This window comes from Aspergillus pseudotamarii (genome assembly GCF_009193445.1).
Source record: "Aspergillus pseudotamarii strain CBS 117625 unplaced genomic scaffold BDV38scaffold_53, whole genome shotgun sequence".
NCBI classification, from domain to species: Eukaryota; Fungi; Ascomycota; class Eurotiomycetes; order Eurotiales; family Aspergillaceae; genus Aspergillus; species Aspergillus pseudotamarii.
In genome coordinates this window covers 127,635-144,191 of record NW_022475067.1, presented here as the reverse complement: position 1 = coordinate 144,191, position 16,557 = coordinate 127,635, and the positions used below count along the sequence as shown (strand labels likewise).

The 16,557-nt window shown below is 48.3% G+C and overlaps 8 protein-coding genes across 8 annotated transcripts; 4 read left to right on the top strand and 4 right to left on the bottom strand.

Moving 5' to 3' along the window:
* Window positions 1-11: 11 nt before the first annotated feature.
* Window positions 12-377, bottom strand: BDV38DRAFT_285793 (U6 snRNA-associated Sm-like protein LSm8; the record flags this gene model as incomplete). The annotated part of the gene is made up of 2 exons (XM_032060555.1): window positions 12-283; window positions 353-377. The coding sequence occupies 2 exons, from the start codon at window positions 375-377 to the stop codon at window positions 12-14; spliced, it is 297 nt and encodes a 98-aa protein (XP_031910569.1).
* A 699-nt stretch (window positions 378-1,076) lies between these two features.
* On the bottom strand, window positions 1,077-2,733 carry BDV38DRAFT_160567 (putative proline-rich, actin-associated protein Vrp1). The gene is made up of 2 exons (XM_032051777.1): window positions 2,471-2,733; window positions 1,077-2,417 (listed from the first exon to the last, which is right to left on the bottom strand). Exons 1-2 carry the CDS (start codon window positions 2,585-2,587, stop codon window positions 1,161-1,163), a joined length of 1,374 nt encoding a protein of 457 aa, XP_031910568.1. The 5' UTR covers window positions 2,588-2,733; the 3' UTR covers window positions 1,077-1,160.
* Window positions 2,734-2,947: 214 nt separating this feature from the next.
* BDV38DRAFT_255046 (uncharacterized protein) lies at window positions 2,948-4,286 on the top strand. Its single transcript, XM_032055382.1, has one exon. The coding sequence runs from the start codon at window positions 2,962-2,964 to the stop codon at window positions 4,222-4,224; it is 1,263 nt and encodes a 420-aa protein (XP_031910567.1). The 5' UTR covers window positions 2,948-2,961; the 3' UTR covers window positions 4,225-4,286.
* A 94-nt stretch (window positions 4,287-4,380) lies between these two features.
* On the bottom strand, window positions 4,381-5,439 carry BDV38DRAFT_255045 (60S ribosomal protein uL1). The gene is made up of 4 exons (XM_032055381.1): window positions 5,361-5,439; window positions 5,109-5,286; window positions 4,810-5,003; window positions 4,381-4,748 (listed from the first exon to the last, which is right to left on the bottom strand). Exons 1-4 carry the CDS (start codon window positions 5,377-5,379, stop codon window positions 4,486-4,488), a joined length of 654 nt encoding a protein of 217 aa, XP_031910566.1. The 5' UTR covers window positions 5,380-5,439; the 3' UTR covers window positions 4,381-4,485.
* A 274-nt stretch (window positions 5,440-5,713) lies between these two features.
* On the bottom strand, window positions 5,714-7,671 carry BDV38DRAFT_273520 (uncharacterized protein; the record flags this gene model as incomplete). The annotated part of the gene is made up of 6 exons (XM_032057686.1): window positions 5,714-6,403; window positions 6,451-6,724; window positions 6,780-6,870; window positions 6,940-7,164; window positions 7,394-7,436; window positions 7,540-7,671. 6 exons carry the CDS (start codon window positions 7,669-7,671, stop codon window positions 5,714-5,716), a joined length of 1,455 nt encoding a protein of 484 aa, XP_031910565.1.
* Window positions 7,672-8,442: 771 nt separating this feature from the next.
* Window positions 8,443-11,339, top strand: BDV38DRAFT_255036 (uncharacterized protein). The gene is made up of 8 exons (XM_032055380.1): window positions 8,443-8,991; window positions 9,051-9,079; window positions 9,135-9,174; window positions 9,225-9,513; window positions 9,568-9,681; window positions 9,732-10,057; window positions 10,119-10,511; window positions 10,565-11,339. Exons 1-8 carry the CDS (start codon window positions 8,749-8,751, stop codon window positions 10,889-10,891), a joined length of 1,761 nt encoding a protein of 586 aa, XP_031910564.1. The 5' UTR covers window positions 8,443-8,748; the 3' UTR covers window positions 10,892-11,339.
* A 269-nt stretch (window positions 11,340-11,608) lies between these two features.
* On the top strand, window positions 11,609-13,454 carry BDV38DRAFT_255028 (uncharacterized protein). The gene is made up of 2 exons (XM_032055379.1): window positions 11,609-11,685; window positions 11,740-13,454. Coding segments are annotated over exons 1-2 (1,299 nt in total). The 5' UTR covers window positions 11,609-11,683; the 3' UTR covers window positions 13,037-13,454.
* Window positions 13,455-14,657: 1,203 nt separating this feature from the next.
* On the top strand, window positions 14,658-16,471 carry arfA (putative ADP-ribosylation factor). The gene is made up of 5 exons (XM_032051776.1): window positions 14,658-15,022; window positions 15,356-15,535; window positions 15,654-15,898; window positions 15,970-16,035; window positions 16,100-16,471. Exons 2-5 carry the CDS (start codon window positions 15,388-15,390, stop codon window positions 16,190-16,192), a joined length of 552 nt encoding a protein of 183 aa, XP_031910562.1. The 5' UTR covers window positions 14,658-15,022; window positions 15,356-15,387; the 3' UTR covers window positions 16,193-16,471.
* The last annotated feature ends 86 nt before the right edge of the window (window positions 16,472-16,557 follow it).

The following is a 16,557-nucleotide window of genomic DNA, read 5'->3' as shown; positions in this document are numbered from 1 at the left end:
AAAATTAGGGCTCATGCGTTCTTGGTACCCTTGACCACCTCGCCTTTAACCTTGGCCCAGTCAATCTCGCCATCGATCTTCTCGTCCACTTCGCCGCATACTACCACGTTATCGCCTCGGATCAGGTACAGACCGTGCTCGATCTGAGAGCTTGGCTCGGGGTCATCAGGGGTGCGAATGATTCGTTCGATGGTATCCAGGAGAACCAGGTTAGTCAACTGATCCGTGGAAAGTAGCGTCCCCAGAAGAGTCCGCCCGTCAACAGTCAGAACCAGGACTTTTTCTATTACGGAAGTAGGCGTTAGCACGGTCTTGCATAATGTTGGGATCTACCGGTCACTGGATTACGTACTATTAATATATGAGTGGAGAGACATGATGATGCGCTATAGGATTCCCTGAGGTAAACGCGCGGGAACGGCGTGCGTACTCGTGCGCGAATAGGTCCGAACCGGGCTGGAGCTCTAGAAAGGCGATGAGAGCTTGCGGGAGCTATCGTAAACGACCCGAGACCGCCAGAAAAGGGAAGCCGATAGAACGTAGTCAGGAGTCAAAGAAAAAAAAAGTGATTCCAATTCCTTTCTGGGGGGTTTGAAGTCTATCGAATTGTGACACTATCGCCGATGTTTGCTCTGCAGAACCAGTGGTGGACGCGTGTAGGGAATTTGAGTTGCTGCTCTCCGGCCTCGTTGAATTTTGCTGTTAGAAGTCCATTTAAAGCAAGATCAAGATGACATGCTATCCGAGGCGATATGGCAAAATTATGGTGAACCAGCACAGCAGTGGTCGCAACAATGAGCTTGCGATTTCTCCTCCGTCCGGACACTTCGATACGATTAGTCTGTCACGTGACAGACTATGACCCTCTATCTTTGCTGGAAACATCCAATAGCTCGGATGACGTCGAAATGTGTCGCCCCTCCTATCTACGTATTTGTTTTATTATCTCAAAGACACTGAATGGAAGAGCATATAAAAAAAGGAAACAATAAAACGTCCATCTACTGAAATGAACGTGTCTAGTTGTACATGGAAAAAAGAGCGCAAGTAGAAAGAACCTTTCGTTGCATTGCCTTTGGCTATCCCGATAACAAGATGCAACTTGAAGTTGCAAAGCAAATTGATAAGCCCCTAGTCTGTTCGTTATCTAGAACAGTATCCTAGCCACTCAATGCGCTCAAATCCAATGGCACGCTGCTACCTCGTCCAGCACGGTATCGTCTGGGGCCTCCTACAAAAGGCCGAGGCTTGGGGAATAAACCTTCGCTCTGGAACTTGAACCGAACATCTTCTACACGAATCATCCCATGCGCTGCTGAACTTAGAGGGCTCGACCCTGATGACGGCCCGCCGTTGCTCAGGGTGTACGCGCTCGGATCTAGTGTAGATCGATCCGGGAGTTGACTAGCTGGAGGCTCGTGGGATAACGGGCGTGATGGTGGCTGGCTCGGAGGGGCGCTTGGGGGAGCACTCGGAGGAGGTGGAGGGGGTGCTGAAGGGGCGGATGAAGCGGGTGGGGGCGGGGGCGGGGGCGGGGCTGAAGGTGTCTGCTGACTCTGCCCAAGAGCGTTCCTCGCAGCTTGAACAGCTATTGATGCAACAGCGGTTCCGTTAGGTGGCTGCGGTGCTGAGGCTGCAGGGGGCGGAGGTGGTGGAGGTGGAGGAGGGGTAGATCGCGCAGGCGCTGGGGGAGGTGGTCGGGCTGTAGGTGGAGGTGGAGGTGGCGCAGCTGGACTTGTAGAAGGGGGTGCAGCAGCAGGAGGAGGAGGAGCCGGGGCTGATGGTTTCCTAGAGGACACGGGAGGTGGTGGAGGCGGCTTTGCTGAGCCTGGCAACGGTGGTGGTGCACGAGGGGGTGGAGCATCTGGCGCCGACCTAGCCGATGCATTTGAGACTGTAGAGGATGGCCGCGAGGCGGGCTTTGGGGGAGGCTTCTTCAGGCCAGCAACCAATGGGTTAACAGGAGGGGCGGGAGGAGACTCTGAGGAAGGCAGCGGAAGAGGACGAGCTCCTGGAGGCTTCGGAGCAGGCGACACGGGAGGTTTCGGTGCCGACGAGCCTTGTGATTCTGATCGATATGGCGAATCTCGATTGGCTCCGGTGTCAACTCCTCCACGGCTGCGTAGTTTGGGCATTCCTCCAGCAAAGAGACCTCCCAGCTGTGGCGCTGCCGGTAAAGCCGCGCTATTATCACCCCCTGAACCAGCTCCACTATCACTTCGTAGTCTGTTCGCTGCTTGTCCGGGTACCGGTGGTGCCGAACCCGGGAGCTTTGGCATGGTTGGAACGGGCGGTGCGCCTGCAATCGGAGGGCCAGACGACTTCGCTCCTCCCCCAGCAATCTGGGGCGCTGATCTGTCATTGGTTACAGTCTTCTTAAGTCGGGCGCCTTTATGGATATCCGAGAGAAGGGCACCCTACCAAATAGATCAGCTGTCTGTCAGGTATTGTTCCGAACATATAGACTTACCCGGCCCTTCGCTTCTGCACCTGATGGCCTACTCGGGAGAGCTCCTGGAGGGGGAGGGGGAGGGGGCCCTCCCATACCACCGGGCGGCGGAGGCGGCGGCGGTGGTGGTGGAGGCATTTTATGGATAGAAAAGATAGAGTATTAAAAATTGAACGGTGAAAGAGAAAGAGGGGTAGTTATTGATCACGGGAAAAAGCGATCGCGAGGGATCAATCCGCCGGGATCGAGGGGACCATTTGACGTTTCTTTCAGGGAGAAAGATGACGTCCGTTGGAATGGGGAGTAGAAGGCGTGGTGTCAATGTAGCCTGATGGAGCAAAGCGAATGGGATCAGTTAAGTTGCCCAATAGTGGAGAGTCCGTCCGGAGTTAGTGGCGGTGCTGCGGCGGCAGTAAGACTCCGCCTTGCGTCGCAAATGGCATATTGTCCTGTTCTCGTATCCGTACTCAATGGCTTGGGAAACAACGCCAAAAGTACTTTCACTACTCACCATGAAAGGCATTGCTTTAAGCGGTCAAAGGGCCTCAAGGTCTCAACCCCTGATATGTCAATTCTGCCGTTCCTCCGCATCCCCGGCAACCCGGCCACGAACCCACTTCACGCGATCTTTTGCATCAACAGGACCATTCATCTCCAACAAAGATGTCGGGTTATGGAAGGCTAGGAAAAACCTAAAAAACCACTGGGCTACTACACAGATGATACCTTCTCGATTTGCGTCAAACACGCCCGAGACAACTACTCCCCGAGATCTAGAAGATGCCTTGCGACAGATCACACACGATTCAGCCGAGCTCCGACAATTGGATTCTGTGCCCTCCAATGAAGCAATTGTGAGACTCCTTCAGAGATGTGAAGAAGTCGCAGAAGCCCTTGTACACCAAGAGCAGGACACAACAAAGAAAGGAGATAATGAGATCTCCACCCTGCTTGACCTAGAAGAAAAGAGCGTTACGAAGAAACGAACCAAATCACCTAAAATTGCGGACCCGCGACTAGCCAATGCTCTCTCCGAGATCACTTACGAGCTTCTGACGGATGAGAAGGTGTTTATTTCTCCCGAGGCACTGGCCGGCTACACCAAGGTTCAGAGTTTACTCAAGCGTGCCGAGCACTTCCCGGAGATCTTTCATCTATATGCGCACAAGCCGGTCCCGGAGGAGAATAGCTCCCCTGTTAAATTTCACAAGGCGAATCCCAAAGACATCAACAGTGCTATCCCCACCGAACTCGCCAACATGGCTCTGGAGGTCGCTAGCGAGCAGCGGAACCTGTCTCTCGTTCTTGCAATCATTGATAATACATTTTGCGCTCCCGCGTTCTCCCGCGCAAAGGTCTTTAAGAAAGCAGCCGTACCTCTAGGTGGGCTGGCTGCTGCACCGGCTGCTTGTTATGCGATTGCATCCTGGGCTGCGACACTTCAGAATACCATGGATCCCAGCACAGCTACGGGCATTGCGTTCGCTGCAAGTCTTGCATACGTGGGAGGTGTATCATCGGTGGGTATCCTGGCTATCACCACGGCCAATGATCAGATGGAGCGGGTAACATGGTTGCCTGGTGTCCCATTGCGGCATCGCTGGCTCCGGGAAGAGGAACGAGCTGCTTTGGACAGAGTTGCACTTAAATGGGGGTTTAAGGATATCTACATGCGTGGCGAGGAAGAGGGAGAGGAGTGGGAAAACTTACGGGAATTTATTGGTATGAGAGGAATGATTCTTGACAAGACGGACCTGATGCCTGGTATGCAATGAGCATCCCACGGGCGTAAAATTGTTCGGCCTCATTCCACTTTGTATTTATAGATAGATTTGCCGTTTAGCATGGCTAAGGCAAATATGAAAGGCTTATATACTACGGTCGATAGTCGACGCCATAACTACTTCTACGGTGGAGACACAAAGAACGAATTAGGAACAAAGTCGTGAGTCACATTTCCGAAACTATGGCATATACAATCCCACATTTAAGTCCCTAAAAAAAACCCCCCAGCGTGACCTGAGAGCGTCAATAACTTAGTAAAGACGCTTGGGAGGAGACATGGAAGCCTTGAGAACAAGGCTTCCAACGTTCTGCCAGCCCTTCTTGAGAAGGGAGACGAGGTAGTTGATGGCCAACATGACGTTAGCAATCAGCTCATCCTCAGTCATGCCAACGTTGCCAACGGCAACACCGAGACAGAGAACCTTCTTAAGCTGGAACTTGATGGTGGACTTGACATCGGTGACCTTGTTGGCCATGTCCTCAGCGTGAGAGATGGGGGTAGGGAATTTACCAGCTGCGGAAACTGTCAGCATATTGTACATCTCACCGGGCGCAACGCTAGATAGTGAACATACCCTTGGAAAGACCGGGACCCAAGAGACGGGGGATCTGCTTGATGAGACTGTCGGAAGCAAGGAAGGCATCGTACTTGCGAGCAAGCTTCTTGATGAGCTTCTTGTTCTTGTTAAGCTTCTTAAGATCCTCAGTAGACATGGCATCAATACCGTGGTGCTTAGCACGGTCGAGATCGTGCTGGTCACCAAGAATACTATAATCCATCGCTCGTCAGCTCATTTCGCTCATTCTACTCCAATCATCACCGTTTCCCTCCAGGTTTTCGTCGAAACGGCGATGCGACCGGGACGGCACGTACCAGATGGTCATGTTGGGACGAGGAACGGAAGGCAGCTTGATAGTGCCAGAGAAACGCTTGTCACGCTGGGGGTCGTAGTTCTTCAGACCGATCTGAAGCTCGACGGTCTCGAGGAAGTTTCTCTTCTTCTCATTCTGAGAGTAGTCCAGCAGCTGCTGGATATTCTGGCGCACTCCGGCTGTAACAGGAAAAAGGATGCATTAGTTACTGAAAAGCCTAAGACCTAGATCATAGTGGAATTGATATACATACCGACTGTGATCTTAGACATGATGGCGACAGTCTTCCAAAAGAATCAAATCCTTATGGTGTGGCTCTGCGCTGAATATCGTGCAAAGAACGAAGGTAAAAAAAGGCGCCGCCGCCCGCCGCAAAGAAAATCGCGTCTCCGCTTGTGGGTGTGGATGATACTAACCGCGTTGGGACTAGCCTTGCCCTAAGAACCGCAGCCTTATTAAGCTGGCAGCGTTTCAAAAGGCCTCATCGGGTATTCCTCAATGCGTAATTTTACAAGTCATTATCAGTTGTATACATAACTGTAGCAGCCCCGGTTCTCATAGGTGTATAGATAAAGTATATTTAAAGAGTCTCGGAAGACTAGAACTTTAGGACTGCTGTGTGTCAGAAAGGTCAAGGTCAAGGTTCCCCAAATCCCAGATCTGGTTGAAGGTTCCCAGGTCTATGTTAGCTACATCAGCAATTCCACTGTTCGTTACCTTGGAGGATGCAAGCTCCAGTGGCAGAACTGCACTACTCGTCGTACTGGCTATGTTTAGGTGTGTACCATTTATAAGAGACAGGCCATCATCACGTAACAATGCCGAGCCATGTTGACTCTCCGAGGTTGTATAAGGCTCTCCGTCAATATCTTCAGAGTGTTTGTAATTAATGGACATCCTGTCCACATAAGATATCGGAAGCCCGTTAATAAGCTTGGTGAGGATCCAGTAGCATATAGCGCCCGTTTTGGTGGTACGCACAAGGTCTAGCATGTTGACAGGTACGTCAAGTGCTTGAATAATCGTTTCTCGCTGAAGACAGTGACTATGATCGTGAATTATAGCAGAGCATAGCAAGGAGGCTGTATCAAAAATCAAAAATGGTGCGAAATGAAATTTGGCGTTCATTGGCAGCATACAAGCCAGCAATCGATAAGATGCATCCATCAGCTTGAGTGCATAATCAATGGCAGATGACTGAAGACCTTTCTGGACACTGGGCGTGTCTTGGCCAAGATTCTGTACGAGGCATTGCTTTAATGGCTTCAGCATTACCATATAGCCTATAGCATGCAGCTGATGATGTTGCATAAGCACGTATTTGTGGGTGTTATCCCAGCGACATCAGGGTCCATGAGCCGGAAGGCAGACGGTAACGAAGCAAACCACTTTTCAACTACTTCTTGAATAGACACAGATTGCATGGGTGACAAGCTTTCATCCATCATACCAAATATTTTTGATATCATTTGGCCCAACTGGCGCTGTAAGGCCATATGTGTTATCGGGGACGGCAGTTCGATTTGGGAGTCGGGGCTTTCCAGCCGCAGATTGGGAAGCTCAACAGGGCTATTGTTATTGATAATGACGGAACGGGACAACAGGTACGACATTTGCCTTTCCGAGTGAGCCAAATTTTCTTCTGCAAGGAAGACCTATAATTACAACTTACCAGTCCCAGGCGCACAATATGCACCACATACGCCTCCTCATCTCGCGCTCGAACTCAGTGATAGCTACTTTTGTGGAATTTTTGTGCAAGCCTAGTCGAAAATGTAGAAAGTCAGCTAATGATTATAAAGGACATATTCATACAAAGAAGTCTCTATTACCTAGTTCCTGAGCTTCGTGGATGGCAGAGCTAAGAGCATGCCACGACTCGACGAACAGCGCCTCGGTCTTGAACCAACAGGCCGTAAGGAATAGTTGCTGCACCTGCGTCAGGCCCCCTCTTCCTGGAGAGATAGTGCTGCTTAGCCGCCTAGCAGCATGGTGGTAACACTCCGAGAGGCTTTGGATATGTTCTCCTAGTTCAGATTCTAATTTCTGTCGCTCCTCTGGAAGACGACAAGAGCAGAATATGCACAGGCACGCAACAGAAGACATGTAAACTCAGCAGCCAGTGACTGCACCTTTACCTTGCCCAGCCACCATGTAGAGTAGTCATGGGAGAATGATGGGGGTATACACTGTAGTACTGGTAGTTCGTCTCATTGAGAAAATGCTGCACAGGTATATCTAGATGCAAGTTAGTGAACGCATATCGTCCGTCTTTTATGGCCGTACCTGTGTAAGGTTTCGAAGGGATAAGCCGTAGGGTATCCTCTATCTCGACGAATGTAATTCCATGTGGTGTCTGCGAGAGGACACGGGAATCCTGTCCTGTCAGATTGGGTTGTGGTAAGGTTAAGGTTCATCAGGCAGTGGCTTACAGCATTACTGGTACTTTCTTTCAGGGCACTCAAGCTATCTGAAAGATACTCTAAGGACCGGAGATCCTGACTATTTGTCACAGAAATGATGGTGTCACTCTTAGGGTCTTGTTTCACATCTACATTCTTCATTTTGACGGGGTCTGACACTCTAGAATGACATCAGTTGAGAGATGTCTGATAATGGATATACCTCACTCAGACCTTGAGTCAATTGATAGTCGCCTCGTTGTCTTTGATTTCCCCCTTGATGTAAATTAACAAAGATGGGATAACCTCCTTGCTTGTCATTGGTTGCAAGGCCATTCACGGCTGCACTTTTTAGCAGTCAGTTAATGCACATGGTATGTCAGGCAGTAGATGGCAGGTTTCTTGTCTTCTGCTTCCGTCGCCGGCATTCAGTACATGATGTAACCGAGCGAATCGTCTTCCCATGTTTCGTTGCGCTAGCCATGTTTGATTCCCTCCAACCGGTCGAAGATATTCCTGTAGAGCGTCATGGAATACAGTAGTCGAGTTCTTCTACAGAAGACTCTTATTGGATTGAATCAACCAGACAGACAGAATCACGACCTTATGAAGTAACGAGTTATTAGATATCAACGATATTACAACCTTATCTGATTTGGACCATGCATTCATTCTCAGCTGAGTGATGTGGACGTGGTGCCTTAAAACAAGGGATCCACATATTACTTTCCCCGTGATAAAGAGGGACCCGGTCTAACCCGATATGGTAAGAATTGGCATGGGCCCCATGGATTTGTTCGAATTTATGCTTAAGGTCAAGACAGAGGGTCAAGAGTCTCCGTGGAAGTATAAATGCAACAAAGTTCTCACATTTTAACGTTTAGAAACTTGTCATTGACTGAGAGGAAAAGGAATAACCTCATCGGGGTGTGTGGTCGTGTCAGCTGTGTTTGTGACAAGATCGGCGCTTAAATACTACTAGTGCTAAGGGACGGCAGCCTACGAATGACCGCGGTCATTCGCCCGACTCCAGCACGAGGCTGAGTATCTGCAGCATGGACTACCTACGCGCCAACCTACTAGTACTTAGAGGCGTTTATGCTTCATTTCCCCCTTCGTTCCCGTTTTGTTTACTCATTTCTTAGCTCTTGCCTATATCGTTAATCTTCTCGTCGCATATCATCTTGTCAACCAAACAACTAGTCATCACCAGCTCGTATTCGCTAAGGTCAAGGAGACATGTCTGGGTTTCCTTCATCGCACAGCCTCCAGACTCCCAAGGAATACTACTCTAGCTTCAAGAGCAACTCGAATCTCCATGAAAAATTCCATGATATTGACGATGAGGCCCAATTTCGTGCCTATCTGGGCTATCTACAGGATGCACAAACCCGGAACTTTATGCTAGATTTTGGCAACGATGATGCGTGGTGTGCAGTGGATCTGGAAGAAGAAGATATTGCGACACTATTGCGCAGCGCCGTACGTGACTAGAAACGATAGCGTTAATTGTAAATGAGCTTATACTAACCGTAGTCCAGAAGCCAAAGTTCTTTGGGACTAGATGGATGTGAGATATACATCAAGCTCGGCAAAGCTCTAGAATGTACTAACCATGGTTTTAGTAACATTTGGTCACCAGAGGAGCAGAAAGATTTGGTCAAAGTTCGTCGAGCTTTGTTTCGCTGAGCTCACATTAGACTGACATATCCCAGACAATCACGAGCCACTACGGCATCTCCGAACGTTTACAGGGAATGATGTGTACTGACCCAGTAGTTCGCCCGTCCCAGTCCACGGCTTCTCCCGCAAATGGTTTTCGCGAGAAGAACGAGGGTCGATTGCCTCGTGTTCCCCGCAAGAATGACCTCGAAGAAGCTCAAGAACTGAAGGATTTGTCAGACCCTGCTGAGATACAAGCGGCTGCGTCATTTAGAGGCCTCACCTTTGCACATGTGACCAATCAAATCTGGCATTTCTGCTCCGTAGACTACGGTCCAAGATGTATACATCCCTTACGGAACTTGAGGACATTGCATTTGCTGACATGCTGCTTAGATACATGCATTGGTTACAACTCTTTGTACGTAGTCCCGAACGTTGAATCCCCCAACGGACGGGGCCTCCCTGATGGGAGACGACTATGGTCTTGGTTGATTCTATGCGACGACGGTATGATTGTTGTCCCTGGTCGCTTCTTGATACGATGTTAATCGCAGAAGGCACTGTTATTTCCATGCAAGAGAATCCGTACCCCGGCCTTTCTAGGCCGTCGGAGAGGGAGCTGAAGTCGGTACTCGGTATAGTTCGCAGAAATGTACAACTTATCTTTTCCGGCGTGTCTAAGCGGCACTCGGCTCAGTCGGAGAGCGATTCATTAGTGACCATTCGCGTACGACCTGCTCACGGTGATGGCCCAGATCAGGCTAGCATAAAACAAGAGGATGGCCCTAGCTTACTTTTCTACTATATATTCGACGATTGGGTCTCCAGTTATGCACTTGTCGCGAAACGAGAGCATCAATACGGGGTTCTCCTTGATCGACTGGTAAGACACTCAGAATCATCCCCAATTGGATGCTAGTCAGAGACGCTGACATTTTTGGTAGAGAGAAGAGATGCTGGGCAAACCTGTGGTTGAGCTAGTCAATGAGCTACACTGGTTAGGCAGGAGATTAGCTGTCTTGAAGCGGCTTTATCAGAGTTACGAACTCATCATGATGCGGATTCTCCAAAGACAGCGCCATCTTCGCGACGAGGCGAAATCGAACCGGCCTCCACTACCCATCGGACCTATGTTCGGAGAAAGTGAGGTGTTAGACCTTCGGCAGCCGACTCTGCAGAGCAGTTTGAGTTTTTCAAGCAATGCAGACTCCTCGGTTGGTGTACAGCTGAGTTCACCTGCCGTGGCCCGTTTCGAAAGGCTGCTCGATCGTATTAAGCTCTACTGTTTATCTGAAATTGATACCTGCTTAACGGAGAAAGAATCTCTCACATTCCTTGTATGGACATGCTGCTTCTTGATTCTCTTAAGACAAGTGCTAACACCTTACAGAACTTCAATCTTATTGCGCTCAAAGACTCACAGGCTGTTGAAAAACTCACAAGGATCACAATTCTTCTGGCCAAAGTGACAATCCTGTTTTTGCCCGTCAGCTTGATGACGGGGTACTTTTCGACCGAACTTCAGAACGTCAAGGGGGTGTATACAGTCAACCAATACTGGGTCAGCTTCGGCGTCATTATGTTCTTGTCCATCGTGCTCCTCACACTGTTCGGCTACCTCAGTGACACTGTAGAGGGCAGGACTATCTATCAATCACTATCTCGTACCTTTGTCCGATCCTCAAAGCACAAAATCTCAAATCGGAAAGAAGAATAGGACTCCATATCTAAATCATCATCAGTTGGCTACTAAATGGCGAAATAAGTTCAATTCCACTTTTCCATTTTGGATAGGGGCTGGAATGCTAAATCTTCGCGAGGGCACAGCGAGCGTGCTCAGATCTTTGCATCGCCTGAGACGTCTAGCTATGTTTTTGTGCTTGGATGAACGAATGCATTGTTAATATTAGGATTATTATTACCTCTTTCTCCCTTGTTATTTTCTTTTGTCCGATTATCACAGTGGGTGTATTTCATGTAAATATAAGCATGTGCTATAACAAAATTGATGCAGAGATGCGAATGAGAAGAATAGTGCCGGCTTGTTGACATTGAACGATTGGGATTTTTCATTTTACTCCAATTCTTTCCATCGAGATCTAGAGCGTAAATCTGCAAAGGGCCGACAATGCGAGAGGAAAATGAATTTGAAAGATCAAGGAAAGGGACTACGAAGTTTCTGATCGAGACAGGTATCTCGATTTTTCGGCTATTTAAACCACGTAATACGTTGAAATCACTACCTACACAAAAAAGAACCATAGTGGGCCAGTTATATAAAGATTGGTCTAGCTCTTGCCACATCAGCAGCCTAGAGATGAGCTAGCATAGGAATCATGACGATATACGTGTGGTGCGACCTTCATAATCAGATGAATTTATCACAGCTCGCCAGGCAGTTAACCTAGTACCTGTTGTTTTCTCTTTCGAACATCTCCTCCTCCGCTATTGTAGCCATTTTCGGGTGCTGCATTGGGCATAAATCTATCGCCAACCCAAGAGAAAAAAAATGTTGAAGTTCCCCGCACTAAAAATAGGAAACACAAAACTGACATAAAATATCAGGCCACGCTTTAAACCAACAAAGCAACCAAAGCCCACAATTATAGCCTTGCTAGGCCTGGGGGGAACAGAACGAGACGTCTTCATCGAACAAGTAACAGGCGTTGTCCCGGACTCTCGCAACCCCAGAAAGAAAGGTGACCTGTTATTGACCCGTATTTTCAAGGGTCAGGTTAACGACAGAGACCTATGGTTGCTTGATACCCCGTCGCCAGAGATCCCCGTCGCCGAGCTGGTGGAGGGCATTAACAGTGCCGTAGCGCGGAAGTCCGGACGGCCGGATCATGCCGTAGATGGGATCGTGTATCTCCATGATATAACGGACACGAACGTGACGCAGAATGCAAGTGAGAATCTGTCCGTCTTTCAGGGGCTGCTTCGGTCTGCTTCTCCGGATCGTATTGTCTTTGTGACGACGTTTTGGGATCTTTTGCGGACGCATGACGAGGGTGTTCGTACGGAGGCTAAGCTGAATGCGGTGTATGGTTCTGTTGCTTCCATATGTCGGGTTTTGGACTCGAGTGATGGGCAGAGTTATCGCGATATCATTTCGGATGTTGTTAGCGGGTTTGCGGATGCAGGTCTTGTTGAAGACTGTGCTGATGATGATGCGATGCCGACGCCGACCGTTGAAGAATTGCTTGGCATAATCAACGAGAAGGATAAGCGCATGGCACGCCTGGAGACAGAGCTTCAGACTACGAAGGAGACTTCCGCTCGACAGCTGCAGGATGTGCAGCAGAAAGCAGCGGATGAGAAGGCGAGCCTCTACCAGCAGCTTCAAACTGCGCTAAAAGACGTCAACCAGCTTAAAGAGGACCTCGGTCGAAGTCAAAAGAGTTGCGTGGAGGAGCTGAGGCAATTTCGGAAGCAGTTCGAGTCTAGAAAGCAGCATTCAAATAACAAGCTTCGGTCCTTAGAAATACAGCAGTCGAGCTCAGCCAAAATTGGTCATGAACATTGCCGGGGTATGGCTCGGACGCATCGTTCAAATGGACAGGCGTCAAGCCTGAATATTCTGGACGCTAGAGGCGAGTTCCCGCTTTACAGTGCTGCCGCTGGTGGGCACTACGATGAGGTGAAGCGATTGTTAGAGCAGGGAGCAAACCCGTCCATGAGAACCCTGTTTCAGTGGACGGCGCTTCACTGGGCTGTCGGCAATGGCCATACGGACATTGTTCAGCTGTTGCTTGATTGTGGGGCCGATATCAACGCAACCTCGGACACGGGGAGTACTCCGTTGGACATGGCACGAAACGATATGATGAAGGGTATACTTCGTCAACGGGGAGCCAGATGATTTCAGCTTACATTAAGCCAACTACATTTCGAATCTCGGAGGTGACTAGGAAATGGTCTCAACAATTACGTTTCCCTAAAAGATTGGAGAACGTCCATACAAGCTCTAGACTATTTATCTGTCATCTTCGCTGGATCAACTTCATAGAATCATCTTGAACCCCACACCTGAGTGGGGCCTGTCAGTAACTCGCATAAATTAGCGTCCCGAAAATGATGTTTATCTGGGCTTCGATTCTACACAATAAGCTATAATTTAACCATGTTGAGTCAGTCGCTTTGCTATGGATACAAAGTGCTCCTATAGGACCAGGTCTCCTTTCACTTTTCAGAATGTTTAACTTGGGTGTTAAATAGTATTTCCTGCGAAGTGTATAGAGAAATAGAAAACTAAATAAAAATCTAGTAAGAGGCAGAGAGAAGGAATATCGACTTAGAGCCGGCCCTTTGGCACCGATTATTATAACTCGAGCTGAACATCCGATATGGTCACTATATCTGAAGCCATCAAGTTACATATTCTATAGTCCTTTGGACTTATGTTAATAACGATAATTTTTCTTCTGCCTTTTTTCTTTGTTTTTTCTCCTACTTTCTTCCTTCTGTTGGTTTTAAGGGTGCCGTCAGAGCAAGGTGGTGTTCAGGGTGGTGCTCTTCAAGGCGAAGATATACAGCAGGATTCAGTAGTAGTAGTAAGAGGACAGCAGAATCTATTCCCGCAGGGCAACATCTTGATGTTGAGGAGAAAGGAATCTAAAATCAAAAACTTCGAAGGACCTAAGCTGACTACGATTGAAGTTGAATTTCAGACGCATTGCATATCCAGGTGATATATCAGAAAGCATATATCTACTTCGTTCGCGATAAGCTTATCTTTTAACATTACGAGTGGGCGGTGATTAATAAGCCATTTTTGGTGGAACTGGCAACTGATGAAAGTTTTCCCGGTCCGAATCCTGACCGCCGTTGGTATGTTGTATGTTGTAGTATGTACTCGGTACATCCTGTGCCAGCATAAACTATGAGCGGTCACATGTCAAAGATACCAAAGCGGCCGCATCTGAGAAGACTACTAGTCGTTATAGAAAATAAAACAATGCAGTTGTATATAAAGAATACCGACCCTTATCCTCTCGTGCCCTTTTCTCTCTCTCTGGAACGAGAAACATGACGCGTAGTATTTCATAGTGGTCCCTTGTGGGTTTGATAAACCGCCTACCGTATGCGGGAGGGGTCTGGGTTATCATCAGCGATAGATGCGCAATTCTTCGTCAAAGAGCACGAGAGATCCACTGGGACGGGGAAACCTCAAATCTCATCAGGAACCTATCAGAATGCCGGAAATCAAGTGGAATCGGGGTGGTGTCTGGACCTCTTCTTTTTTGGGGCAAATGGGGGGGCGAGAAAGTGGAAGTGGAAGTACGTAGTAGATAATAGTTGGTGAATGGGACTAAACTAAAGGTACGGTACGGAGTTGAATTACGAGTAGTGGGAAACACCGTGTCCTCTTCGTAGTAGAGGTATTCTAAAGTGTTTAGGCAATCAGATTCATGTAATTTATATAAGATGAGAGCTGATGATTGAAATCTCCATAGAATAATAGAATGAGGATCTTAATTTATGAATTTTTTCTGATTTTATACACATTAACATATTGATATCGCTATTCCCTTATAGTCTTTTTTTTTTTTTTTAAACTACCCCCTCCCTATTATCCTTATTTGATAATCTTAACAGAATAGGATTGTTGTGGTTCTAGTCGGGTTTTCGTTAGTGACGGAAGCTACGCCGGCGGCTGAATTTCTCGACCTGGCACTTTGGCACCCAAAATTTCCAACTTGGACAAAACCAGTGGTCCGCCGAGTGCTCCATACTAACGAACAGAGTTGAGACTTGTCTTCGTCGTCTCTACCCGTTTGACTCGATTCTCCCTTCCCGCCATATCTCGATCTGTGATTCTCACCATTTACTCACCTTCATACCCTTGGTAAGCCATTCCTATTCTCCTTTCCCTTTGTTGAATTTTTTTTTATCTTCTCCTTTTTGATTCCCCCCGTACCTCTCTGTTTTTCCCCTGTGCCTTGGGCGTTCCTGTGTGGTCTCAACCCCCCTGATTATTTGCCCGTCTGGCCACTGTGCATTCCGAGACGTGATCACGCCCCTCGTTCAACCACATCTCCCCATTCGCCGTCTTCTGATTCCAAGTTTTCAACCCTATTTCTACCGATTTCCTTTGGTTCAATTCTCAGACGACCGAGCGACATCTCTTTTATTTGCAGGGTACCTGGTTTCATTCCATCTAACATCGCATTATTCTTAGACCTTTGAGAATCCCTTTTCGCCACCGCCATCATGGGTCTCACCTTCTCGAAGTTGTTCGACCGCCTATGGGGCAGAAAGGAGATGCGAATTCTGATGGTCGGTCTTGACGCAGCCGGAAAAACCACCATTCTGTATAAGCTGAAGTTGGGTGAAATCGTCACCACCATCCCCACAATCGGTCAGTCATCCTTCCCTTATCCTCCGGGGCCGCTCTCGACCAGTTGGCTCGGTGCCTGGTCACCGCGCAGGGTACGTAATAAGATGGGATTACTGACATGCTGCCGTCCGTCGGGAAGGTTTCAACGTCGAGACTGTCGAATACAAGAACATTCAGTTTACCGTGTGGGATGTCGGTGGTCAGGACAAGATCCGTCCTCTCTGGAGACATTACTTCCAGAACACTCAGGGTATTATCTTCGTCGTCGATAGCAACGATCGCGACCGTATTGTCGAGGCTCGGGAAGAGTTGCAGCGCATGTTGAACGAGGATGAACTCCGTGATGCTCTTCTCCTTGTTTTCGCTAACAAGCAAGATTTGCCGGTATGACATGATAATACTTCGGTCCCACTGGATATGGGTTGGGCGCGGATATTAACGCTCCTTTTCTCTAGAATGCCATGAGCCCCGCCGAAATTACCCAGCAGCTCGGTCTGCAAAGTCTCACTCGCCGTGCTTGGGTAAGTCCGCCTCTGTTCCTGGATTTCCAAATGTTGAATCAGCATCTAATATCTATCCGTGTAGTACATCCAATCTACCTGCGCTACCACCGGTGACGGTCTGTACGAGGGTCTCGAGTGGCTCGCCGATGCTTTGCGGAAGACGAACCATACTTAAATTGTTATAATGCGATAAGTGGAAGAATACCTGGACGTGTGACTGGGAGTTGGGGATGATGGATGGGGGCCGAATCGGAAAAGACACCTCGCGTAGGGATGGGATATGCTACTTGGTGGTGCTTGTATGTTCTCTAACGGCTCTTCATTCTTCTATGCTATTTAGCTTTTATTGTTCTCTTTCATCCCGGCGTCGATCCTAACGAAATACTCCTTTTGTGCCCTGAAACCTCATATCTTTCATTTCTTTTTTTGGTCTCCATGTGTTCTCTTACAGTCAAGATTTGATATTCACGATCACGGAGAACGGGTTTACGCTCCAGACGTCATATGTATGTCGACGCATTTTATCTGTTTAGCTGAAAA